Source organism: Epinephelus lanceolatus, chromosome 1 (genome assembly GCF_041903045.1).
Source record: "Epinephelus lanceolatus isolate andai-2023 chromosome 1, ASM4190304v1, whole genome shotgun sequence".
NCBI lineage: Eukaryota > Metazoa > Chordata > Actinopteri > Perciformes > Serranidae > Epinephelus > Epinephelus lanceolatus.
This window is the reverse complement of record NC_135734.1, coordinates 13,565,541-13,593,398: the sequence shown is the minus strand read 5'-3', so window position 1 is coordinate 13,593,398 and position 27,858 is coordinate 13,565,541. Positions and strand designations below refer to the sequence as shown.

General features: G+C 41.5%; 2 protein-coding genes across 2 annotated transcripts; both read right to left on the bottom strand.

Moving 5' to 3' along the window:
• Positions 1-40: 40 nt before the first annotated feature.
• On the bottom strand, positions 41-14,242 carry cass4 (Cas scaffold protein family member 4). Its single transcript, XM_033627219.2, has 7 exons — positions 14,103-14,242; positions 3,796-4,218; positions 3,046-3,126; positions 2,805-2,921; positions 1,391-2,683; positions 1,215-1,298; positions 41-999 (listed from the first exon to the last, which is right to left on the bottom strand). Exons 1-7 carry the CDS (start codon positions 14,103-14,105, stop codon positions 583-585), a joined length of 2,418 nt encoding a protein of 805 aa, XP_033483110.2. The 5' UTR covers positions 14,106-14,242; the 3' UTR covers positions 41-582.
• A 1,885-nt stretch (positions 14,243-16,127) lies between these two features.
• cstf1 (cleavage stimulation factor, 3' pre-RNA, subunit 1) lies at positions 16,128-27,340 on the bottom strand. Its single transcript, XM_033627221.2, has 6 exons — positions 27,256-27,340; positions 26,681-26,884; positions 25,571-25,848; positions 25,276-25,473; positions 24,675-25,065; positions 16,128-16,645 (listed from the first exon to the last, which is right to left on the bottom strand). The coding sequence occupies exons 2-6, from the start codon at positions 26,847-26,849 to the stop codon at positions 16,386-16,388; spliced, it is 1,296 nt and encodes a 431-aa protein (XP_033483112.1). The 5' UTR covers positions 26,850-26,884; positions 27,256-27,340; the 3' UTR covers positions 16,128-16,385.
• Between the last annotated feature and the right edge of the window lie 518 nt (positions 27,341-27,858).

Here is a 27,858-nt window from a genome sequence, read left to right as displayed (position 1 = left end):
CACTAACATTTATGTATGCTTCAGACAGACATCAACATAATTTGAGTTTTCAGTTTTTAATTGCTGTTTGGGAATGCATTACACATTTTTTAGAATATTTACATAGATATTCATAAAAAGTAGACTATCAAACTACTACCCTGGAGAGTATATCTCTTACATAATAAAGTAATAAAATACATAAAACATCCACTTACCAAACAATATTAGGAGAATATAACATTGTTGTAAATTATATAAAACAAATTATTTTATACTTCATATTTTAATTGCATTTTAATATTGACTTGAGTATCCTAAATGTGCAATTTACTTTGGAACTCCACAATGGTGAAGTTTATTATTCTAGTACAAATAAGACTTCAATCGTTCTGTTCATCCAAGCGACTTTTTCTAACATTATTAACATTTAAACCAGTACCTGCATTCATTATGATAACAACATTCAGCAGAAAGCAATGATCTTTTTGGCAAGTGAAGCTTGAATGAAGCTGAATATGACATTAATGAAAAAGGAATCTGATGATGAATACACCCATGTCTTGCTGTACAAATAAATCAATATGTTTTATATGTGAGTGCTCAGAGGTCAAGTGATTTCCGAAAGTGCTGTGCTCTTTGGGCCAGTTCCACTGCAAACTCCTCAGCCTCTTGCAGAGCTTGCCTATCTGGGAAATGCAGTGCTGCCTTCTTGGTGGCCACAGCCAGCTGCTTCAGGAGAGCACACAGGTGGTTGCTCATAGACAGAAGGCTTTGGGTGGACCCTCCAGAGTGGGCCTCCTTGCACAGGGTGTCCACCAGTCTCTGGCCCACCATGATCACCAGCTTGCTTTGTGAGATGAATCTCTCTGGTGGCTGGCCAGCCTGGAGGCTGCCCACAAATCCCCCAATGGCCTTCTGGAGGGCGCCAAAGTAAAGCCGGCAGTGCTCTGACAGGGAGGGTGGGAGATGTTCTTCTGTGCCACTGCTGGACTCAGAGGAGTGACGCTTGTTATCCACCTAAACAGTGGAGAAATAGAACAAAGAAAGGTGAAGATGGACACATAATATGTCTTCCAGACTACAGTGTTTCCTGTCTTTTTCTGACTACGTGGAAAGTCTTATATCTTGGATGGCAACTTTGTAGATGGATATATAAAAACCGAATTTTCTTAGAGGCAAAGGTGTGCTCATTAAGTAGGACCAAATCCCTTATGTTAATGGGAGATACTTACATGTGCCTTCTTAGAGACTGATGTGACATTTTCTTTTGGCTCCTTTTGCACTTCCATCCGCTGCCTTTCAAAATCGTTCTTAGTCTGAGGAAAAGTAAAAAGCAGATGAATTAATATGCAAGGTACATTATTACATATGCTTTGGGCATTCAGTTACCATAGTGCAAAGCTTTCACCTGTAGCTCTACATAGTCGTTGTCATCCTCCACTAAGTCCTCTCCTTGCTCACTTCCATCAAGACCTCTCTTTGTCTCTGTCTGACCTTTCAGATGGGCTTTGAACAGAAGCTTGCCATTGGCATTGATGATGGACACCAGGCGCTTGATGTCCTCTGGAACAGTTCGTGCCACCATAACAAAGCGCTCAAGTTGGTCAGGTGTCTGGGCCTGCCCAGGGTCCTGAGAGAGTGTGTTGAGGGGCCAGCCAGCCATGTTCAGAGCACTTACTGTTTGTTGTAGGATTACACCTGAGTCTTCTACAATGGACAGCTGTTTATAGAGCCTCGTCTGAAGGTTGGCATCAGTCAAACGGCGGGCATTGCCCTTAACGTCCAGGGCAAAGTTTAGGAAGCACGTCAGAGAACATGCAATCCCCTCAGCTGCTTCTTTGATCTCCTTCAGGTGTTTCTCTAGATGTTCTTTGCTCCTCCAGTGACTGCTGACAAACTCCATGAGACGGGGCACGGCCTTGCAAACAGATTCCTGCAGGTCCAGAAGTTTGCGGCAAGCCTCATCCTGGCTGAGTGTCACTTCTCGCAAAGGCTCAGGAGAGGATGAGCTCAGAGCCAGAGAGTCACAGGAGCTTGTGGAAGAGCTGGAGGCCGTGCTGATTCTTTGACTGTCTGCTGCAGACAAGCGCAGAGTTTTACCTCGTTCCTCGTCATCATGCACCAGTGGCTCCCCGCTTCCAGGAAGGTCCTGGAAAGACGTACAGGCCAGGAAGTTCCTCATTCGCTGCAGACGCACTCTTTTGAGTTCATGAGCTTTGCTCGAGTCGCCTCTGCACTCTAGGGGTATATGATCACTGGAGGGACCACTGAGAACTTGAGAGAGGGGTTCCTCCTTGGGAGGAACCGCATATACCAACTCCTCTGTGTGCCTCTGAGTTGGGGGCTTGTCATAAAGTGGGACCCTTGGCAGCACTTTGGGTGGACTCGGCGTTTCAAGAGAACTAGGCTTTGGTATATCATAAAGCGAGGGACATGGACTGCCTTTTTGAACGGGCCAAGCACGTGCTGGAAGAGTGTCATAGAGTTCTCTGCAAATGGCTTTTGAGGGCATGGTATCATAGGAGCCTTTGGATGGACTTTGTTTCTCAGGACCCACTGGCACATCATAAATCCACTCAGGCTTGCGGGGGTGAGGGAGAGTGCTGTATCCACCTGTCACTTTCTGTTGGGCTTCCAAGGTCGAGGGAACAGGGATGTCATAGTTTGGGTCCTGAGGCAAAGGTGGTGGAACTGCATACACCTGTGCACAAGAACAGAGTTGTTAATATCAGAGTTATGCAAAAAGCCTTTAGACTACATTTAAAAGTGAGCACATCAAAGGTTCCTTGCTTTTTAAATCCCTCTAAATGTCTGAAACTTACGTAAGTGTCTCCTGGACTGCTACACCTTAAACCCTCCAGAGAGTCAAATCTTTTTTCCAGTTCAGAAATTGCAATCAGTGAGTTTTTTCGTGGCACTTGTCTTGGAGTCGTTGATGCCTGCAAATTGAACATCACAGTAACAGCAAAGACATCAGATTAGTACCTACTGAAGTGGCAGGATATCTACAAATACTCCACTCACTACATTCAGTGTACTTCGTGTATATTTTCAGGAACTTACAGTGTAAAGAGAACCTCGTCTTGCTTGGATCGGGACATCGTAAACTTCCTTTTTTGGACTGGACACCGTGCTGAATAAAGGCTGCAGACAAGATAAATAGACTGTAATATCAGGGTTGACTAGTTAACACCTGCATTGCTTTGATCAAAGCTGCATCTACCTCATTGACCTCTGCATCAACACATTTATGGGGACAGTGTTTGCTCTGAAGCCTGTTGAGGTTGCAGAAGAACCCCATTATGCAAGCACTCTGCCAATTAACGCAGCTCTCTAATAGAAACCATGCTACTCATTGAATGTTAGGTGGCTACTGCAGAGGGGAACAGGACGCCCCTGGAGCAGGAGAGGAAATGGTGAACATGTGGGTTTATTTCACCCTACCTTCTGCCGCACAGGCACCCGTACAGACACTTCTATCTTTCTGGGGTCCCTGGCGGCATTAGCTGCTGTTTGCAGTTAAAAAGTGTCTGAAGTCTGTGTCTGTTGGTCTTTTATAGGCCCATAAAGACCCCGGTGCTGCATGCCTGTCCCATGGAGAGGCCCCTGGTCCCCATCTGTAAGCTCTTTTGCCAGCAGGGGTTTCACAGCATTGCATTTCTGCAGCAGTCTACCTCTCTAATCATGAGGGTGAACACTTCCCAAGGAAAAGGACCAACTTTGACCCCAGAGAAATAGACAGACTAACAACTACATTTAGGTTGTTGCTCTTCTCTCCATACATCCAGTACTTGTAGAAAAAACAATATGTACCTTGTTTCCCTCGGGTCCTTCTGTGCTGTGCCTTTGTGCTGGCGGGACTGGAATTTTTGAAGCTGATAAAGGAGTATGCGGGACCTTGTAAATCATGTCCATGCGTTCATAAGCCGGGCTGCTGGAGGGTCGGGGCACACTCGGGATCTGGTAGATATTTTGTGCACTGTCATCGGTTACAGAATTAGTTAATTTGGGTTTTTCTGTGTCATGGCTTAATGAGCCCGCAGTGGTTCCAGTTTGTGGTAGAAGTTGCAGTCTGTTTGCAGGGGCCAGACCATGCCGTCCATAAAGAGAACACATCCACCATCCGCTGGTGCCGGCCACATTCTGATCAATCACCATGACGATGTCCCCTTTTCTGAAAGCCAGCTCATCTGCACACTCCGCAGTGTTGTCATACAGAGCCTTCGCAAGTTTGTTCTAAAAAAAATGACAGAGAAAATGGAAATAAGGATTAGGAGGTTAAACATGCCTGTGGGTGGCACATTTTAAATGACAAAAGTAAGATACTAGACACAAAGACAACCTCCATTTGCAGCAGTTCCTCGGTAATTTTCTTTGTGGTAATTTGCAAAGTAAAAATCTACATTTAGATGGACGTTTTTACTTGAAACTGAATGTAATGTATTTCTCCTTTTGCTGCCGTAGGCCTATTACACCATTTCCTTTTGCAAAATGTTGCTGCAAGTTGCAAGTCTGGGTAGTCATCAGATTCAAAAAGGAACAACTGAACAGTAATTTTCTTAATCACAATTAACATAAATAGTTGTTGCAACGTCATTCTTTCCCGTCTTGTTACAGGAATTGTGAAACAACAACAAAACTGAGTAGTGCTATTTTTGTTCTGAATGTGACATATTCCTTCGCTCTGTATTTTCACTTCCTATTTGGGCTTTCTGCATTGAGGTATATGAAAAACAAATTTCTTCTTCCTCTTGCAGGCTTGCAAGCATCCAATCTCATCACTCCAAAAATACATTGACTTGCAAATGAAACTGAATTTTCCTCGACATATTTCAAATCTGATTGGTACTTAGCAACTCAAAGAATGATCAGTGATTATTATGCGTAGATACCCTTTGCATGTTTCCCTATGAAGTCGCTGCCACATGTGAGGGCATTCTTCATTATCATTTGTGCAGCACATAGAAACTGCCCTTCTCTTTTCTCTATGTGCAAATCTAAATCAGACTGAGCTACATGCAATGACCACAAACACCAATGTGTGGTAGCTTCCTTTGTTTCAATGTCATGAGAAACAAGCTGTTAATGATAAAACCTGTCACACCAAAACCACTCGGCAGAGCTGCATTCACACAGCCAGCAGCATGTGGTTTGACAGATTGTGTAGCTACACAGAGGAAAATTGATCTTTTCAGTTCTCTTGAGAAATATGTGTGTTTAGATGAATGACAAGTGAAAATATTGTGTTGAAAGTGTGTAATTATGTTGACCTTTTCATGTTTCGTAAAATCTACCCGCATCTTGTCAGTCTACAAAATTGTGACTAACAGAGGTGCAACATTAAAGCCATCTGACAGTTTAATGCGATGCACAACACAGGTTTCGACCCTGGTAAACTCAAGATATTTGTATTAAAACTGGAATGCAAACAAACTGTGACTGTGGAATTTGGGTCATTGAGAGGATGTGCTGTCTCGGTAATTCTTTGTGGTGCTGAACTAAAATTCATATAGTTCCAACATTTCATACCTAAAGGTGAAAAGGTAGCACATATTCAAATCCTCAGGACTAATCTAATAATTTCCAATTCATTTAAACAATTTATATCAAACAAACATGCTCAGGTTTCGGCCTCAGCTGTACTTTATGTTTAGGGATAGCTAGGAAATGTTAGGATGCTAACATAGTGAACATCAGTAGTACTTTCTTTCACTTGAGTAAAATTAGCAGTGCCAATGATGTAAAAACACTCCATTACAAGCAAAAGTCCTGCATTCAATAGTATTATCAGTGAAATGTACTTAAGAATAAAATAAAATTACCCATTTTGCTCAATGGCCTGTTATATATTGTATTATTTGATTATTATTAGTGATACAGTAACAAACAAAATGTTATTGTTGTAGGCCTATGTGTAGTGGAGCTAATTTGACCTACTTTATATACACTTTGGAAGCTTATTGTTAAAGTTACTAATATTGATAACTGTCAAATACATGTAGTGGAGTAAAAGCCACAATATGTCCCTCTTAAACATAGTGCAAGCATGCAGAAGCAAGAAAAGGGAAATACTCAAGTATAGTTCAGGAACCTTGAAATTGTATTTAAGCTCACGGGTAAAGGGACTTGATTACTTTGCAACACAGTGACATGTCTAAAGTGAGATGCAAGTGCAAGACGCTGTAGGAATCATGGCAGAGACGGACCTTTGACAAAACAAACACACCCGCACGCACACAACACCCTCAGCTGATAAATGTGTCAGTGTCAGTATGCGTGTGTGTGTGTGTGTGTGTGTGTGTGTGTGTGTGTGTGTGTGTGTGTGTATATGTGTGTATATGTGTGTGTGCGTCTGCTAGCTCTGGCCTCTCTCTGAGGGTGAATCCTCTGCAACAAAGAGCCCATTCACCATCAGAGCCCAACAAGCTCAGCACCTGTTGGGATGCAGGCCTGTGGAGCACACTGACTGCAGCAGACTATACCACCCCCCAGCACACACACACACACACACACACACACACACAAACAAGAAGCCTCAGCAAACTCCCTGCCTAATCCTCTGGGTCATGCTACAGACATGCAAGTGAAATACGTAGGGTCAAATGACAATCAGCAACCGTACCACCAAGATTTACGTTGTTTTACTTTCTCTTGGATCAGTGTACACTATCCTACAATGACGTAGCAGCTCACTGGTTTTATGAACATCACCATGAACTCCGCCTGTGTAACACTACACTACAATACTTTTTTTTTCCATCCGTAACACAATCATGTGATCAGGTCATGTGACCTGATTATTGGTGACACTTTGTCCAGATTTTATACCTATTGAATTCAGGTCACTTGTCCCCTGCCTTGTACTGTGTTTTTACTCGTGTGTCCCTGGTTCTGTGTCTGCGTGTGGATCACTGTGTACAGTAACAAAGTCAGATTCAGCTGTGACTCTTTTGGATTCCTGCACACGCCTGCTTGTGCAGATCAGCCCCTCTGACAGCTGGCCTTCAGCACTTTAACAGCACAGCTGTCACTGCCTCTCCCGTCTCTCCGCTCCATCCTGTTCACAAATTAACATCGGCCTGCCAGACGCAACGCAAGAAATGCTTTTAAAAGTCCAGGATGGAAGCTTCTGTCCAGGCAATCAGTCATCTCAGGCCAAAAAATTACACTACTTCAGTACAATGCTGGATGTGGAGTGGATCATTGTTTTCATCCCAGTTCTTTTTTTAAATCATAGCTATATAATGTCAAAGTGTTTTTACACCAAACACTCAAATAGGGCTGTAACTGCTGATTATTTCCATTATTGATTAATCTGCTCGATCAGTTGTTTAGTCTGAAAAAGAAAATGAAAATGTAGAAAATGGTTATATCAGCTTTCCCGATCCCCATGGGGATATCTTCAAATTACTTTTTGTCCAACCAGCACTCCAAAACCCAATGATATTCAATTTACATGATACAACACAGAGAAAATGCACATTTGAAATGCTAGACAATGTCTACTTGATAAATGAATTAAAGCAGGACTATTTAACTCCATGTATGCTAAATTGTACTATGACAGTAGCAAAGGTGGAGAACAGTTATAAAGTGAGTTAACTGGCTCAGTAACGTCTGTAATATAGTAGTATTTACCTAAAGATAGCTAACATTAGCTAACATAAGCTACTGCTAAGACAAGACCAGGTAAAGCTGTAGTGGCAAAATGCTTGAGTGTATCAAACTGAACACAGTTGTGTTTTACTGCTCATGAATTCAACTTTTCATGTGTAAAAGAAACAATATGTTATTTCTACTTTTAGATTCTACTTTCATCCTTGCACTTAAATCAATTGTTGATTATCAAAACTGTGTTTAAGAGACTCACTTAAAGGCATTTTGTCCTCAGTGCATTTATCTTCAAGCTGATAATTTTGTGGTGTTTAAAGGGACAGTTCACCTCAAAATCAAAAATACATATTTTTCCTCTTTCCTGTAGTGGTATTTATCAGTCTAGATTGTTTGTTGTTTTGGTGTGAGTTACCAAGTGTTGGCTCTACAGATGTCTGCCTTCTCTCCAGTATAACGGAACTAGATGGTACTCAGCTTGTAGTGCTCAAAGCGCCAAATTTTTTTTTTGGAAAACTCAACAATGTGAAATCATGACCCAGTTACTCAAGATAATCCACAGACCTTGTTGTGAGCAATTTTATGTAGGAACTATTTTCTTTCAACTGAACCACACGAGACAAGCTAGCTGACATTATACTTCATCTTGCACTATCATGAGTAAGAGCCTCTTGTCCATGAGTAGATGCCTGCTTCCTTCTCCACTTCTTCATAAACTGCATAATTCCTCTAATTAGGTAATATTTCTGCAGCCATTGACGTGCATTAATAAGGTATTTTGTAATTTCACAACAGAATGGAAATCCCAGCAACGCTATTGGCTAATTGCAAACTTTTTCCATACAATCAGAGCGCACCTGTAGTGACAGTCAACATAATAGATGCGTCCAGTCCCAGAGAACCACTGTCATAGGAACCAGTCTAGGAAGTGGTTCCCAGTGTGGGAACGACACCCTCTTGGTTCACTCTGACCTTTTGCCCTTTGACGACTTGGTCACGACCCCGGGGTCAGGTCAGCACCTCATCCATTATACATTCAGACACATGCCAGGCCCAGCACAACACCCACGGTGGCGGTGAGCAAATCAACTAAAAGTTCACTCAAATTTAGAAGAATGTTCATTTTCCCAGACAGAATGGCGGGAGCAGGGTGTTCAAGATGAGGCAGAGCACATAGTTGAGATAATTCCTTTTCTTGAATTTGGACAGGAAGTCAGCCTGTAAATATGACATATTAGACTTTCCCACAGTATCTTAGATCCAGAGACGGGGGCAGGGGGAGAGATGAGGAGGAGAGACTGGGACAGACAGACAAACAGAAGGAGAAACACTGGGAGACAGATCTGCTATCCCTGTAAATTATTTTCTGACATGTTGGGAATTCGTTCCTGGTCGATCAATTTTATCATCTCAAATGATCCTCAGATGTGCTCCATGGAAAATCACCTCTATCATCTCACTCTCCAACCCAGACAAATCCAAGAGGAGGCTGTGGAGACTGATTCAGGCTCCGTGGCAGTGACATTGACTCGCTACAGCTGCCCTGGTATTTCCTGTATGGGAACTGGTGAGAACTATGTCAAAATCTCATAAACAAACGCACACACACACTTGATGAAAACTTCCTAGGACCATTTAGTGGACATTCCACACAAACAGCTAATCTTCTTATGACAATATAAGACTAAACAAACCGGAACTAGGCTTAATATGTTTCCAAAGTAAGCAAAAAGGTCTATTAGGGATGGGTAAAGTGATATAATCTCCAATAGATTATTTAGTTCTTTTTTTGGAAGCAGAGATTCTCAAGATTTACATTATTCCCATCAGTTTATGGACTGTTAATGTTAAAATTAGTAAGTCAGTTTGACTTAAAACAAGAAAACACTATTCGTTTCTTTTAAACACTCTGTGGTTCATCTGCTACAGCTTCACATACTCTGGTATGACCTGTAGCTTATAGTAGCTAATGTTAGCTAATGTTAGCAAACTTTAATGGTCCAGTGTGTAGGATTTAAGGGCATTTGTTCGCACAAATAGTGTGTAATATTCATTCCTATGTTTTCATTAGTTTATAATCACCTGAAAACAAGAATTGTTGTGTTTTCGTTACCTTAGAATGAGCACTTTATATATACATACAGTGTGGGTCCTCTCCCATAGAGTTGGCCATATTGTTTCTACAGTAACCTATAAGAGAAAAAAATAGGGACATTTCCATTTTTTGTATCGGCCACCATAGTTCTCCAACACGCTTGGCACGCAGGAGAAGTTTCAGTTCTACAACCTCACCACTAGATGCCACTATATCCTACACACTGGACCTTTAATTTATAGCTGAACAAATGAAATTCATAACTTGTTTCTCCCTTGTGCTGCAGTTTTACTCTATTTAATATGTGAGAGATAAACATTTTAATGCTCTTTTGGAAAAGTAAAACAAGAATTTAACACATGCTTTAACATATGAACAAATGAAGACAGTGAGATGTGGTTTAAATCTTCCGAAGCTAATATGTGAACCTTTGAGCTTTTGCATGCTAGCATTTAAGTTTTAGCTATACTGCATTATTTGAGTGACTCATAATTACAGCTGCAGAGTTCAGTAATAGTGATAACAGAAATGTAACTACTTTCAACAAACAGCGTAGGAGATTACTGGTTCAGTTTTTTGTAAGATTTTACAAACAAATAGATCATTCATTTCAATGTTTGATTACAAGTACAGGTTTGAGTCCTATCTTGTCAAACTCTATCTAACACCAAACAGAATAAGAAGAAACACTGTAGGATGGACTGTAGTGAGCAGGAAGTTCCTGCTCTGTGGCAGGAACTTATCTCACCGCTCACATTCTGGTTTTATTTATACTCACACTTCCTCAGTCTCATCTTCTGCCTTGTGTCACAGTGAATATGTTCACTGTGTCGTCACTTTGATGCTTTACTTGTAGCTTATACTGTTACAGGGTTAAGGAGCGTGTTGGGTGGTTGACTTTTAACCAATGCTTTGTTAGAGTGCAGATCATTGTTGGATCTTTCTCCCTGCACAGACACAAACATTACTGGGAATTTAACGGGGCTGGAGTAAACATTTGAAGATGAATCTTTCTTTTTGAGACAATACTACAAACCATTAAACATATTGGGGAAATGTGGCATTTCCTTCATGCATTTACACTGCTTTTAACATTGTGTGTAGCATGGTCAGGTTTGCAGGAAATCTGATGGATCACTTAAAGGTACACTATGGAATTTTTGACCAACATTAGTGCTATGGAGCAATGATATCTCTGCAAACAGTGAACAAAAAAATGTAGTTTCTAACCCTAAAAATAGAGATTGTTTTATAGCAACTAACACCATGTTTTAAGTGGCAGCACTACTTTTGCAACATAAAGCAATAGGCTATATATGGGATATTTGGTGTGTGGATCACTGGCACTAACGATACACCACCAGGTACACACAAACTGCCATGCTTGTGACTCATTTGGAGTTATGTTTTTGGCCACCTGAAAAATTCAATGCATCTTTCACACACAGTTCCCATAAATTACTGGGATAACAATTCAGGCACTGCCAGGGATTTTCACTACTCAGACATGCTCTACATTTAGGAACATTTCCATCTTGCACCGTTTCATACGTGCCATGGCAATGCTGGAATAGATGGGGCAAGGGGCAGTCTAGCACATGGTGGTAATGCAACACTTATCGATGCCTGTTACGTCTGTTATTACTTTCAGGAACATGGTGGACAAGGAGCCGTTTTTGTCCCATGCCAATGTTCTTGTAATGTATTTAATATCCCACGAAAGCATTGGAGTAAATGGTAAACTGTTAACAAGTTGCGAATCCTCGTCCCTGCAATGTTACTGCTTTCATTCACAAAACAGCCATACCGATGTTTTTTCCTGAAATGTAACTGAATCTTGAGGTGGGAAACTGGTGGTACAGATTTCCCTGCATATCGATCTCTGCTTCCATTCATACGTGACCCCATGCAGGAAATGTTCCTGAACATGTTGGGGATAGACTTCATGTGTGAAAATGGCTTACTATTCACATGTCTTTTAGCTTTGTTTTTGGTCTCCACCAACTCCTGAGAAAAATATTTAGCTGTTTAACTGCTAAATGTTCCACTTTTTCACCTGTTCGTCAGTCTGCTGTTTGTTGCTGAGCTAAAAGTGCACAGTGGGTTTACTAGATTTTTAGTTGTCAGAGCACCCTTAAAAAGCGGATTGACAGGGGTTTCAGGCCTGTTTTTTTATATAAACCTCCCACGAAAACCAAACATGACATTCAGAGAAATGGTTGTGGAAAGCCCCAGTTGTTTTGCAAGCCATTATTGTGCAATATTTATTCATCCATATATTATTTCCCTAGAAATCCAAGTCTTTATTGACTCGCTTAATTTTGTTTTCATACTCTGGCAAGTGTATTCAGGAGCCTATAGCCCAGTTGGCACGTATCCTCACAGAATGGACGATGGGGGCCTCTCATGTCTGAGGTAGCTGAATAATCCCCAGCAGCTCAACACACAGACAGCGGCTGGATAACATACAGCACAGATGGAGAATTAAACTTATTTGAACTTCCCTGAGTGGGATACGAAGAGGATGCTGCCACTTCTCCATGCCAGCCTCCTGCTGCTTAAGCCCTCATGACTGACTCCTGCTCTCAGATGACAAAAACAGACAGACAGCTACACAGCACACGAGGCATCCCAAAATAGCTCTCAGTGAACTAAAACGAAAATAAATTCCAGCACCAAATACCCTTATAGAACGGAAACGAGATTGCTTAAACTGACTGTTAGTCACTGGCCGAACCAGTCATTTTTCTTAAAGACGCGATGAATAAGATGAGCTCAGTTGCATATTTGCTTTGTATGGGAAAATGCCAGGATGATGCATATCCTCTCCCTCAACTGTGAGCTACAGATAGGACCTGAGAAGATTATGCTTTGCCTTTACATCAATCACGTGGAGGCTTTTTAAACATTTACAACCTAAAGACCCCCAAACCAAATAATAACTGGGCTGGTTGGCCCCAGTCAAGTGTAACTGCTGCTGTGCAGAATTATTCTCTACTTTTAACCAGCAAATAAATTCAAAACTAGTCTAAGCAAAGATGTGGATAAATTGTAGGAGAGGAGGCAGACATTCTCTGATTCTCTTGAGCTAAATGTAATGTTTTCTCCATCTGCTGCTGGCTACCTTGCAGTCCCATTTAGTTACTCTGGGGGTCCTTTAATAAACACTGACATGTGGAGACAAAGTGCTGCAAATGCATGCACTGATCATTTCTTGGTCAAGCTGCAAAGAGCATCAGAAAACAAGTCCACCAACGATAAGCAGTCAAACTTAAAGGTCCAGTGTGTAGAATTTAGGGGGTTATATTGCCAGAAAATGAATATAATAAGTATGTTTTCTTGGTGTATTATCAACGGAAAATAAGAAATATTGTGTTTTTGTCACCTTGGAGTGATCTGTTTATTTCGGAGCGGGTCCTTGTCTGCGGAGATCGCCATGTTTCACCACCATGTTTTTACAGCAATCCAGAACAGGCAAACCAAACACTGGTTCTAGATGTCGCATTTTTGCGTCAGAAAAAGATAGATTTTTTTTTAACATGAAACAGCTTCATTCCATGTTTTTATCAATTTTAATAACCTGGTCCATTTGTTTTTGAGAGGAAAAAACCTCTGCGGATGATTCAGCTCCGTTTAAAACCTCCTGAACAATGAACACTGACATAATTCTAACCAGGAGAAGTTTCAGCTGGTTGCAATCTGCTGTCCTCACCGCTTGATACCACTAAATCCCTCTAAATCCTACACACTGGCCCTTTAAAACCCGACACCAATTTTGGCAACATCCAGGCAAATAAGTGAGAGTCCAGCTGAGTTAAAGAGGCATCAAGCTGGACGGAGAATGTGAGGTTTCAACGACAGACGAGTAAGGGAACCAAACCAGCCACAAAAGGTTCACTCAACAGATCCCTCAAACAAAAAGTACACGCAGAGCACAGCAACACGTGTAGGAGTTTTAGGAGCTCAGAAACTAACATGCAGGCAGTTTGATCAGCTGTTGTAAGGATGTAACAGTGACACATTTATTTTATTTATAAATGATGCACAGATTCACATGTAACGCCCCAATTATCTATTTCTGAGCAGCCTGAGTTGATCATCTCACTTCTAAAGGCTTGTGTGTTAATGAGGCTCATAAAGTTTCACTCTCAGCTCTGTCAGGATCTCTCAGGTTTCAGCCTACAGTGGAGCAGGTCAGTGAGGCTGTGTGTAGAAATAGGCGGTAGCTGACACCGCAAGTTTAAGTGAAATCCAAGCAGGTGGTCTACAGGGACATTCCTTTGGACGGGCAACAGTACACAACAGAGTGGATACATCACAGTATACATCCAAAACTGAGATTATAAATCATTCAGGAATAAACATTAAATTGAGACTAAAGTGTAACTATGTCAAAGGCAGCTGCAGCACTCACCATGTTTGTTAAAGCAGTTGTGTCCACACAGAGAAATAAGTCCGTCCACAGAGAGTCAGTTTTTCAGTGAACCATCTCATCCATGAGTGTGTGTGTGTGTAAACTGTTGGGGATTTACTCCTGTCTGCGTCTCAAGCATATTGTCTGAGCTGTCACTGAGAGCCACACTGTTGTACACCCTGGGCGGAGTAACAGAGTACCATGTCATTGACAAAGCTGCTTTCCTGCAGCCCCATTGGCTGGAGACACCTCCTCTGTGCAGCTGCTCCAGCCCACCACTTTTTTCTTTTTGGTTTATTCACTCAGCTTCATGTCACTCTATGCTTTTACCCCCCCATCTTACCAATAAAGCAGAAGTGCATCACTTGTCACTGGTTTACTTTTCCAGCTAACTGAGGGAATTTTTGTCGTCTCGAATTATTTTTGCTTCCTCTTTTCTTATAAGTCTGACAAATTCCTCCATATGCGTAACAGATTTATAAGGCAGGTTGGGGGGTTGAGGGGGGGGGGTCAGTTTGTTTGAAGCAGAAATTCTTGTGGCCTTACTTGTTGTTGTCGGGACAACAAAGACTGGAGCGTCTGGGAGAGCTGGGTAGGGGGTTGGGGAATGCAGACGAGTGATGGGGGCACGGTGACCTTCTGCTGTCAGGGTGCAGGCTGAAGTAGAGGAGGAAATCAGGAGCTTTGATATGTTTTCTGTTGTTTTTCTTTCATTGTTCTGATTTTTTAAGGGTGTCACTAAATGCAACAAGGTATTTTAAAGGGCAACACCACCTAAATTAAAAATTCCAATATGTCGTTTTCATGGCCGAGGAAACTTGAGTCAATATTTGTGAAGATGAGCTACTCGCTCTAAAAGACAGAAACCAGAGAAGTCTCAAACTTGTGATGTCATCAAGCATTCATGTATTTCTGTTGTCAAATTCAGCCATATCTGTAACGTTTAGATGTGCTTATTATATGTACAGTTGCTTTGCGAGCACCTTTAAAAACTAAATCTACTTACACATAAGCTGAACAATGTACTGCAGTGATAAAATGTATTTTAGCCACCTAAATAAAAATTTAAGTGTACGCTGTATTTTCTCTGCTTTACATTACACACTTACCAATCAAGGCAGCACCTGACCAGCAACTCCCGTGTTCTGCAAAGTAAAATGACTGTTTTTGTCAGTTGTGTCTGGTGGCTTTGAGATAGTGACTTTAATTCCCTGTCAGAAAGGGCTGTCTGATACCAAGGTAAAACATCATCTAAAATCTTCCGAAAATAGTGTACACTTAGACCATTTATGTTTATGCACGGGATGCTGGGGTTTTCTACACTACAAGTATTGAAAACAAACACTGTGATTCGATCTATACTTAGGACGTTCCCCTGGACACTCTCTGTGTCATCTATAACATCTTTCAGTTCAATTCAGTTTATCAATGTTGCATCTCCAGAGTTTACACTTGATGACATCATATATTTGAGTTTTATCACTCTAGCATTTGGATCTAGAATTTAGTTGTTCATGTTTACTAATATTTTTGGACTGTCTTAGACCATAGGAATAGCATGTATGTATTTTGAAAATAGCTGTAGTTCCCTTTTAAAACATTTAAAGTTTGGGCTTCTTCTATGTTAATGAATTAAGCCACAGACAGAACTAAGTAAATGTATTTCTACAATGACTGTTGCGTCTGTGTCTGAGCGTGTGTTGTTGCACATCATTGCCCATTTGTGCTCCCTGCAGATTGCTAACTTTCTGCAGCAACAACTGTGGTCTTAAAATATCAACAGGATATTACCATAACTGTGGTTATGAGTTCTGAAGGGGACTTTTAGCCAACAAATTCACAGAAGACACTTGTTTCTTTTAACTTTTTAATAAAAATCTGAATTACAACAAAGGACGTAGACAAAATATAAAAGTGGAAAATCCAACAAAACAACTCTGTTGTTATTAATGACTGAGGACTATGAGGTGTGAGAAGAGCTGAGGTTTCCAAACAGTAAAAGGATTTTTAAGTCAGACTTTAATTAAAACGAGTTGTTGTCAAACGGAGAAAACATCTACGGAAATACTGCTTTACTCTGAAGATGGTGCAATGACAGCTCCTTTTCGTAAGTACTGTCCCATCAGTTCCATTGCAGGTTCAACGAAATAAAAATGACGGGCACCACAGATCACAAAACAACGATGAGTTCACTGAAAACAACTGAGCTCAGCATCCTGTGTATTCTCAGAAAAAAGAGATGAAGTGAAGCTGGAGAGTAGGAACATGGCGGCTGGATGTGTTTCAGTCTGTGGTGGTGCGGCGGTACCAGAAGCGGGCCCTGAAGTCGTCACTGCAGGTCATGAAGCCGGGGTTGGTGGGTGAGTGGACGATGCAGCGGACGATGTTGTTGTGTCCCAGAGACAGCAGGTTCTTCCTCTCGGCTGTGCGCGAGTCCCAGCAGCACAGGCTGATGGTGCGCTCGTCTGGCAGCAGCACGTAGTCCTCCGTGTGGTTGAACACGCCCTGTGTGCGGTGCATCTGACGGCCGCTCAGCCCCGCACCTGTAACAGACAGGACGGACGTGTCACTAGGAGGGTTCGCTTGACCAAAACCACACTATTAAATCAGACATTTTAGTGGATGACTGTTTTTGCTGCCTGTGTTCTAAGCTTGTCGGGTCAAAGACAACTCAAGACTGTAATTGCTACCAAAGGTACTGGTACAAGGTACTTGTTTCTGTGTGATATGCCACCTTGTAATACATAAAATACTAAAATTCTTTTTTAGTGTTGTCATTTGTCATATTGAGTGTAGATTAATGAGGGGAAAAATGAAGCACAAGACTGCAACATGACCAAATGTAAAAAAAATAAATGAATAAATAAAAAAATAGTGTAGGGTCTGAATACTTCCTTAAAGCACCATAGATACAGATAAAAGGTTGCAGAATGCTAAAACTCAACGGAGCCAAACCCAAAGTGACAACTCCGGCTGGGTGATGTGGAGAAATTTAAATATGACAATATTTTTAACTAAATACCTCGACACTGAGAAGATATTGTGGGGTTGACCATTGGTGCATTCACAAATATTTACACAGTGAGTTTTTGGATAAATGATCATCAGTAATGTGGATACAATAACTAAGTGCATAAAGGCAAATAAAAGAACAGCTAGAATAGTCTGGTAAAATACATCACTTTACTGTAGTGCAGCCTGTAAAACCAGGAAAAGACAACATTTGCGATTAGTCCAAAATCTAAGACAATACCTAGTCTCATATCACAATATTAATATATTATCAATATACTGCCCAGACCTAGTGTGGGTTCATTTGTTTCACTGCTCAGCTTTAAATTGTGTAATTACTGGAACAGATAAAAGGACTGTTGAGGAAATGCCAGCTGGGGGCGTGAGTACAGATGAGGAAGTGCTCACAGACAAACAAGATGCCATGTCTGTTGTGTGGGCTCACTTTGGCTACACTACAGAACAAAAAGAAACTAAATGTTAATGGTGTAATGGTGTCTGGCTTCAAAGGGAACATCATATGAAACAAAACTGTGTCATACAGCATGACGAGTGGCCAAGAAATAATACTAATGGAAAACTGCACCTGCACTGCACTTGACCAGTTCACTTTTCAGACGCAGCAGCTCATCACACAAGCTGCAAATGAGTTTCAATACATGCAAGAAAATATCCCACAGATTGAATGAGATATCAGAGCCAATACATTTGTTATTTAAATGTACATTACTTATTTTTAAAAGTCTGAAGGGATGTAAAATAGGTGAAATAGATGTTTTTCAGACTCATATTAGTATAATAAAAGATGTCTACTGTGAGGATGGAGAGAGAAAAATGTTTAGTCATATTTTGCTCTTTTTGCATTTGTGCAGGAAAAAAGTAAAACACCCATTAGATTTTTATACTAATCACAGTGTTATCTTTAAAGGGCAGAAACAACAGATATTTATGACCTACACCACCTCATGTGCATGAAGCGATGCAACAACAAATTTAACACCTCAGCCAACACCTACGGATAGCTGCTGACTACAGTAAAACAGAAGTGTATACATTTGGCTGAGGGTTACTAACCAACACACACACTGCAGCCGTTAAGTATTAAGACACTGACTTGTCTTTCATTGTTTCCTTGCTCTTTACCTCAGAACACTGAATTGAACTCAACAATTACAACAAGGTTTAGTGCTTGCTTTCAGCTTTATTGAGATACTTCACCCCGTGTTACACTGAATTCACGAAGATAACTGTTTTTGAACGAGAAATCTAAAACTAAAGAAAATTCTTCCTGAACTGAAGCCATAGGGGGCCATGTTTAACAACAGAAAAACTGTATCAAACACCTGCTCATGTGCTCACATAACTTGTTCCCAAACAGACAGCTCTTTCTGATAGGGAGCTGAACTAAAAGTTAAACCTACCTATGCATTCTTTAAAGCCAGACTCCACTGACAAAAACAGAAATTTTACCTCACTATCAAATTCATCAAGAATTTTCTGTTTTTGGACTCTTCGTTCACTGTGGAGGCATTTTCTCCATGAATTCAGCATAACACAGGGTGAGTGACTGATATACACATGGTTACTTGAGGGGTAAAGTGCTCCTTTAGGGGTAGTTGGTGTTCACATCCATATTGGATGAACAGTGTAGGATCACATCCATTTTGAAAATAAACCCCAATTGCAAAGCAGCAGGACAAAAATCCCTGATATACTGCCCAAGTGTATCACAGTCTTGACTCTTCAAGTCAGATACCTGACTTGTGTTTTTCCAATCATGACTTTCAGTTGCTGAAGACCCGACAAAATAAAGTACAAGAGGCCACATGAGACAGAGCATCACCACGGAAGATACCTAATGTCTGTGGGAAACAGGTCCCATGGTAAGGAAACAAAAGCTCATAATAGTTCTAAAGAACCTTCCCTTAATCTTGTAACACATTAACAAGGTAACGGTTACATCACTCTGACCTCACTACCATTACATCAAGAGTGTTGCTGCTGGGGCGTTGGTGGCTTAGTGGTAGAGCAGGCGCCCCATGTACAAGGCTGTTGCCGCAGCGGCCCGGGTTCGACTCCAGCCTGTGGCCCTTTGCTGCACTCCCTCTCTCTCTCCCCCTTTCACGCTCATCTGTCCTATCGATTAAAGGCTTAAAAATGCTCCCAAAAAATATCTTTAAAAAAAAAAGAGTGTTGCTGCTTCTGTCATTTCTCTTGTAATTATAATTATAAGAAAGCTTACAGAGCTCGACATACAATGACATAATTGTCTTCTTACCTAAATATTGAGAAAGACACATCCACGCTGTCTTAATTTGCGCAAAGATGTACAGACATGTCATTCCCCATTGCAACACATATCTGCAAGCACTCAGGTGACGCCATTGGTCACTGAGTTTGGAGGGACTCACAACAATTATGAGATGAGCAACAGCTGAGGCTGCAACACTCTGCATGTTCCTGATGATGTGGTCAGTGTGATGTAACAGTGTAATGCATTAGAAGATTTATAGTCACATCCCATTTGAAAATGTCGACACGTTTCCTGCTCCATAAATTATATTCCTGTTCAGCCTGGTGTATGTTAACAGTGGTGAGAGACTTTAACAGTATTACTGAAAGCAAATGTGGGTGACAATGAACCAGTTAATGTACTTAATAATATGTATCTATAATATCAATACATAAAATAATGAAAAAAATAAAAGCTACAGTACTAATCACTAAATTCTTCACTGCTTAACTTTTAAAAGTCAAAATTAAAGCACTTCTTCATAACTTGCCTAGGGGGCACTGCTGTCCCTTATAGACTTCACCTGCCAGTGAACACCACAAACATCAACCCTTAAACACCTTCACTCCCCTTATTTCTGATTATTCTTGACTCAGCACACTTTGTAGTTACACTAAAACATATTTAAACACTACAAGTGTTTGAATATATTTTTTCTGTTTATATTTCATTCTACTCTGTGTGCATATCTATCATTTACTTTGACTAATATGTACACAGTGTTTTGTTTATGTTGTCTGTTTGGGTTTTATTGTGTATACTGAGCATCGTGGCCTCAAATTGTTCTTTTGTGATGAATAAAGCGATTTCTTACCTTAACTGAGACTGTAAAACATTTTTCATAGTCCTTGTACTATGAGCCAATTTTTCAATGTCAAAAACACCAAATTTAGATGGGTGACATTGACCCTGGAACTGAAGTAAACAATAACCAAGTGCAATTTACTATCATTTGCTGTCCTTTGGAACTGCCCAAAAAGTTACCCTATGTATCTGCTTGTTTTAGGGATGCACAATCCGATATCTGGATCAAATATCGGCCCCGATATCGTCAAAATAGATGGATCGGGTACCGGAAAATGCAACCGATACCTGAGGCGGTCCTTTCCCTTTAAATCTATTGCAACGCCAGCTACGTCATATGTCATGGAGCGAAGGAGAGAATCTGCTGTGTGGAGGTATTTCACACTATTTCAACTGCTGTTGCACAATTGTTTAGTTTTGTTAAAAATAAATAGTTCATCACTGCATTAATCGGTTTCATCTTGTTTCATTTTATCTTAGGAAAGAACTGTGTAGTCATCAAGATGCCTCTAGTCTTTTCTGTTCTACATGTAAAGGTATATAGCTTTTTAGGTCAACCATGGTATTGGATCGGTATCGGTTTATCGGCTGATACTCAAAGCAATAGCATCGAGATCGGTATCGAAACTGAAAAAGCTGGATCGGTGCATCTCGAGCTTGTTTATGTTGTTTGTGAGACAGTAGAGTTGAGTATTTGGGGGAAAAAAAACACAGTTTTTAACTTGATTACTTATAGTCAAACTTATTTTTAATTGATATGCACACTGACTGCCAACTGAATGGAAAATAAACAGCTTTGATGCAAAGTGTGTATGATCTTTAAAAATATATCTGTTGGTTTTGCATCAGATCGCAAACCACATAATAAGATGCTCTCTGAATTGGAAGAAAGAGATAGACCATGCTTAAAGTCACAAACAACATGAGGTCAGCTTCTACAAATCGCCCCCCCATTAGCGCTGGGTGATATGTAAAAAACTAGGATCATGATCATTTTTTTCATATTGAACAATATCAGTATATGTCACAATATGTAATGTGATAATGCTGCCGAGTTGAAGAGTATCCTGATAAGAGCCCTTTTTAGATAGGAATTGTGCAAATTTGCAGGAAAGCCCAATCAGTTTTTTTTCAGCATTCGCAGTATAAAAACAAAATCGGGGAGTGCAGCAAAATGCCGCCTACTTACTTTTTGTTTATACAGAATGTGCCTTTTTCGGGGCAATGGGGGGTGTGAGCAAGTAACAAAACATGTAGCTCAGCGTGTGACGTAAACAGTGACGTGGGAGGGAAGCTGCGGCTGGTCAGTCCTTCGGCAATTCTCTCGTAAGTTGGCCCATTCTTCACCGTCTCCGTCATCTGACGGCTAATGGCCTCTTCGCTTGCGAGGGCAAGGAGGGCGTGCAATTCTTTGTCTTCCCAGTTGCTCATCTTTACAGTGTCTGTCAGGTTTGCGTTTCCCTCTTGCTACTAGCTGCTAGGGTTGTCAAAAGTATCGATACTCTGAAAAGTATCAGTACTCAAACGCTGTATCCGGATACAATACTAATTTACAAAAGTATCGATACTAACAGTGCACGCCACCTCAGCGCCTGTCGGGCGCGCACGACGGGTCCGAAGGACACGCGTTGTGCAGGCAGCAGCTGGCAGGCAGAGAGCCCTCCCTGCAACCCCGCTTGTTGTCGTCGCTGTGCATGCATGCACACATTTCTGTTGCTGTAATATGGCCAGCGCGGCTGCAGGAGATCAGAGCAGCCAGTTTTGGTCAAAAATGATAAAAGGAAAAAGCACTCTTTGGAAATATTTAGTGAAGTGAACACAGCACACTGCAGACGGCAGGTACAGCCCCTCCCCTCACTAGCAACCGAGCAGCTGGTGTCGCCAGCATCAAACTAAAATGTAACTTCTAACGTTAATGTGGGAGCTAAGCAGAAAACTTTATCAGTCATGCCCGTATGCAACATTAATAGACAATGTTAGTTTAACAGGACAACACAATTATGTGTGTCTGAAAAGTTATGTTAACTGCAAAGTCACAGATTGAAGCTGAAAAAACGTTTGGTTTCTCCCGTAACCCCTGGTTCTCTGATCACATAGTGAGGTAGAAACAGGAGCATCCTGAGCCTAAACTACCAGCACTATTTGATCAGCAACGAAAATATGGTGCCAATTCACCAGAAGCACAGAAAATAAACAGGGCTGTAGATAAATACATTTGTATGGACAGATCTTGTTTCTGGTTATTTATTTTGGGGGGATTTTTTGCTGTTATCACTGATGTTACTGTTCTGATCTTTATTTAAAAAATGACATGCCTCTTAGTTTTTTGCTGCTGTATCGAAAATGGTATCGAGTATTGAATATTTTCCTGGGTATCGATATCGAGTTTGAAATTTTAGTATCGTGACAACCCTACTAGCTGCTCGCTAATTCCTGCTATCAGCTGTTTCCTCTTTATCCACCGCCAGTGGGTCGCATGTGCGGCGTCATCAACAGCTCCTCCCACAAGTCTTCAACAGCCCCTTCCGAGGCAGAAGGCCACCTCGTTCTCTTTAAACCAAAAAGGTTCCGCCAATACGTCTACCCTATGAGGTGGAAAATTGGGCACCTCGGATCAACTCGCCAATCTGGCTCTGTGTGTCTAAACGCTCGCAGCTTGCCGGCAAAACGGCCCAACATTCGCGGAAAATCTGGCAGTGTAAAAGGGGCTAATGACTGAAGCCTGGAGAAACCAGCATAAGCTCAACTTAAAATAAATTTTACCAACATAAAAATAGAATAACATCAAAATTTAACTGTGCATACATGACTTTGATTGAGAATATATTTTGGGATAAAAGAATCTGTTGAATAACATCTAAATGGAAACATTTAACTTTGCAGACATGCTTTATCTGTCTTAGCAAAACAAACCAAGTTAGTTTGCCTTGTCAGTAAATTGTTAAAATAATGGTGTGGCCGCTGGGATGGTACCTAATCAGGTGATGGAAAAGATTAGTTGTATTTCCTGTTTTGGCTGGCACAGACAAATGACTTATTTTGCAGACCATCTTAATCTGCACTTCTTCCTTTTCAGGTATCAAAACCATCTTCATATATTTAGCTTTGTCTTATCTTTATGTCAACAATTTCCTCAGCGTTGGAGGATAACACGAGTTCACTTTCAGCACATAAGCATAATGAGCTCTGTGGCTATGTAAAACAGAGCAGGTGTAGACTGAACAGACACAACAGGTTACTGTAAGCAGAATGGCTGATTACATCACATTTCTGCAAGTTTGTGTTCTGCTTGTTCAGCAGGTGGTTTCATAAATTGATCATTTATCCCTCCCTTTCATTACATTAATGGTTAATAAGCATTATTGTTATTGATTATAGTAAAATACACGATCAACCAAAACATTAAAACCACTGACAGGTGAAGTGAATATCTTTGATTATTTTGTTCCAATACATTGTTCTGCTGGGAAACCTTTGGTTCAGGCATTCATGTGGATACCACCTGACATGCTCCACCCACTCAAACACCATTGCAGACCAAGTACACCCCCTCATGGCAACAGTACTCCCCAATGGCAGTGGCCCCCCAGCAGAAAAGGGCAGCATGCCACACTACAAAAACTGTTTAGAAATGCCCTGTGGAGCGTGACAAAAAGCTCAAGGTGTTGACGTGGCTTCTAAATTTCCCAGGTCCCAATCTGCTCAAGGATTCTTGTGATGTGCCAGTACCCCAGATGCTTCCCCGTAAGCCAAGGTGTGGCTTCCTTGGATCTGACTTGGCTCTGACCTGTAGAGGCATGGACACAGGATCTCTGGGAGTGTCCTGCTGTGTCTGGCACCAGTGCGTTGGAGGCAGATCCATTTAGTCCAGTGGCTTGTGAGGTAGGTTAATGACACGTGCCACAGATGCTCATTCAGACTGGGATCTGGGGAATCTGGAGGCCAGGTTGACACTATGAGGTCTTTGTCACATTCCTTGGGTCATTCCTGAGTGGAGGGGGGTACTTGGTCTGCAACGGTGTTTGGGTGGGTGGAGCATGTCAGGTGGTATCCACATGAATGCCAGAACCAAAGGTTTCCCAGCAGGACAATGCATTGGAACAAAATAATCAAAGATATTCACTTCATCTGTCAGTAGTTTTAATGTTTTGGCTGATGGGTGTATACAGCAGAGTCTGTTTCATTCTCTATGTGCTGGGCACAGCCCTGCCCTCCTGCAAACAGCAGCAGAGAAGAGAGGCAGCAGGCTGACTGGCTGTTGTCACTTTTACTTCTGTTAGATCAATTCACGTTGAGTAAGAATATCCAGGGCTTATCATCATTAACAACATAAATTTTATCAAAATTCTCTGTGCGAGATTGTTTTAATATCCAGCCCTATTTAGCATGTTAAATATAAACCATTCTAACATATAACACTTCTGAACCTGCATTGTGGCTCTAGCTCAACACATCCTCCTTACCTGTGTACTTGACCAGTGTCCGGCCTGTAGAGATCTCCCACAGTTTGACCACGGAGTCTTTGCCACTGGACAGGATGTACTTGGAGTTTTTGGAGAAGATTGCAGAGCAGACCTCGGCACCATCGTGGGCCTTCTCGAAGGTGGTCACGCAACGGTTGGAGACGCCATCCCACAGCTTGATGCTGCCGTCCTTGCTGCAGGTGACGTAGCTGTTGGCGGAGGGGTTGTAGCTGACGCCGCTGATGGTGTCTGTGTGCTGATCCAGCGGGTTGCAGGACACAAAGCACTGGAAGGTGTTGACGTCGTAGAGGCGGAGGGTGGGGTGCTGTGTTCCCACTAGCAGGAAGTCACCTGATGGGTGGAAGGAGATTGAACGCAGCATTTCTGCTTCCTATTCAGGAGAGATAAAGACAAGATTGGATTACAACTGAATACAGTAGTCAGCATGGATTAACAAATTAAAATGTTGCAGTTTTCTAGCCTTGTGTGCGTTACCTATGTCAGTTTATATGTAACTTGGCATCTCCACTTTCAGTGGAACAATTTTCCCACACCTATGACAAACAATATATTGTGTGAGGTTCTGTGTGCAAAATCTGACCTGTATATATTTAAATGCCCTTTTTGCAGAGGGCTTTGAGTAGTCAAACAGTTTGAGGGTGTAATCTCTTGAGCCGGAAGCTAGAATCTGTTCAGTTGGATGGAAGGCGAGGCAGGTGACTTCGTCTACGTGGTCGTACAGTGTTCGAATCACAGGGTGATTCTCCATGTTTTGCTGCGCTGTCTCATTCATCATCACCTGAAATATAAAGACACACACGCAAAAAGAAACACAGTAAAAACAAGCCCACTGGATTAAGAAAGTGCAGTGTACTGTGGTAAAAAATCTGCCTCACCTCAATAGGCATGGCACTTTTTGCCAGCATGCGTTCAGTATCCAGGATCTTGATGGAAGCGTCAGCAGAGCCAGTGGCAATCAGCTGGCCATCCCGACTGTATGACGCGACGCGGCATGGACCCTTATGGGATGTTACGTAGCAGGTCTCATACTCTGATGCCTCTGGAGACATGGTCTGGACATCGGCATCAAATTCCAGATCAATACCCACACCAGGTGCCACTGTGTCTGAGCGCCCAATGGCATACTGAACTGCACTGTCATCATTCTCCATCCCTGAAAAAGTTTGGACATTGTACAATTAGGGCCTATTGAACCCTCATGCTGAAAACACACGGGTGGCTGCACGTCAAGTGGTGCCCCTAGCACACACCTGAGGCATTGCACTGCAGCTCCTTAACATATGACCACACAAAGTTACTGCTTTTACTGAAAGATCTGTACCTCTTCACCTCTAACTAAACTTGACTTCTCACCCAAAGAGCCAATTGCTAGAGCTATGACTCGCCAGGCCATCTTTTTGGCCACTGTCTTTAAACTGACAGGATTGTGGGTCATTTAGCTTGGGATATTTCTCTACCTCAACAACTAGTCTCTCATCATCCAGTCTTTGTCACACACGAGACAGCAACAGAGGTCTCTTTATGCATCCACAGTGGGGAGAGCTATTACAGGAGCTGGTATGTACAAGCAGAGAGCGAGTGGGGGAGCATATCTATGTTCCCAGGGTTCTATGTTCCCCACTTAACCCTGCAAAAAAGGTTCTATGTTCCCCGCTTAACCCTGCAAAAAAGCTTCTATGTTCCCCACTTAACCCTGCAAAAAAGCTTCTATGTTCCCCGCTTACACAAAAAAGGTTCTATGTTTCCCGGGTTCTATGTTGCCCGCTCAACCAAGCGGGAAACATAGAACCCTTTTTGTGTAAGCGGGGAACATAGAAGCTTTTTTGCAGGATTAAGTGGGGAACATAGAACCCGGGAAACATAGAACCCTGGGAACATAGGGATGACCCCGCGAGTGGGGGGGCGATGCATTTAATTAAGGGATGGAAATAGGTGTGTTTTGGCCTTGACACATGCAGCCAGGACATGAAGGAAACAAGTCCTACCTATCTTTGCCAGCTGCATCAGCTGCTCAGAGGGCGACACTACATTCTGTGGTTTCACCTCGTTGATGAGACTGTTGGCGATGCTTGTGTATCCGTCATAGAGCAGCTGGCTTATGATGAGCTTATACAGTTGCTGTCGGTCCTTCAGAGTTGGCTTGGGGCGATACATGATGGGTCAGTGTGTGACCGAGACAACTTCGCTCACTGAAACAAAAGACACCATGACAACAAGTCATTATTTGAACTACACTGTTAACGTTAACTGTTTCACAAGACGACAGAGTTACCTAACACAATATTACAACAAACTAACGTCTGCTGTTTGCTACCATATATACCGTAAGTTACAAACACACCGTTAGCTGGGATTGCACTAACGTAATGGCCAGGTACAGCAAATGAATGGAACTTAGTTAGCAGTGCCACTAGCCGAAGCAAAAAATAAAAATAAAATAAATAAATAAATAAAAGTAGCAGTGAAGCGCAGGTTTGCAACCCGAACTCACTGGGCGAGAGCATTATGTGCCGTTTAAAGCCATGAGCTGAATATTTGAATTTAAAGAAATACACAATACCTTAGCCGCTTATCTCCCCTAAAGTTTCAATGGCGGACCTGAGCTACACGCGCTGCGTCATTTCGTAAGACGTATTTGCGTGCTACGTCACAGCGCTGTAAGGCCGTGCACGTTGTTCACTTCTGTTTTTACTGGGGAAATTTTTCAATTAAATTTAACTCAGTGTTAAACTCTCTTGCTCATACGAACAGATTTTTAGAATATTACAAAAAATATTTGATGAAACCTCTGATGTGAAATTAGCTTGTGTTTTTTTGTTGGTTTGTTTGTTGTTGTTGTTTTCTAATGTCTATCATTACTTTATTTTAAGAATTCTAAACGTATTTGTGGTGATATCATAATTATTTACTTTCATTCTTTTGTAGAATGACATTCATCTGTCATTGTAATTTGTTTTCAGCTCTCATGTATTGTGTCATTTTTTTATAACTGACATTTTTGTACATTGTATTGTTGAATAAAGTATTTTCAAAAAGTTGCTGTCATGGTAAACAGAATTTTTCCATATCGTAGCCCAACTTTAATAATCAAATACAATTGTGTTTGTTTTTTAATTTAATTTTTATTTTATTTAATTTTTTACCCAGCTAAACTATAAAATAA

Coding starts and splice junctions, on each gene's coding strand:
- cass4 (XM_033627219.2), bottom strand. Junction 3,127..3,795: donor AAGGACCCGAGGGAAACAAG/GTACATATTGTT, acceptor TCTTGTCTGCAG/CCTTTATTCAGCACGGTGTC. Junction 1,299..1,390: donor ACGACTATGTAGAGCTACAG/GTGAAAGCTTTG, acceptor ACTTTTCCTCAG/ACTAAGAACGATTTTGAAAG.
- cstf1 (XM_033627221.2), bottom strand. CDS start 26,849: ATGTATCGCCCCAAGCCAACTCTGAAGGACCGACAGCAACTGTATAAG. Junction 25,066..25,275: donor GGGCATTTAAATATATACAG/GTCAGATTTTGC, acceptor TCTCCTGAATAG/GAAGCAGAAATGCTGCGTTC. Junction 16,646..24,674: donor GACACTGGTCAAGTACACAG/GTAAGGAGGATG, acceptor TGTCTGTTACAG/GTGCGGGGCTGAGCGGCCGT.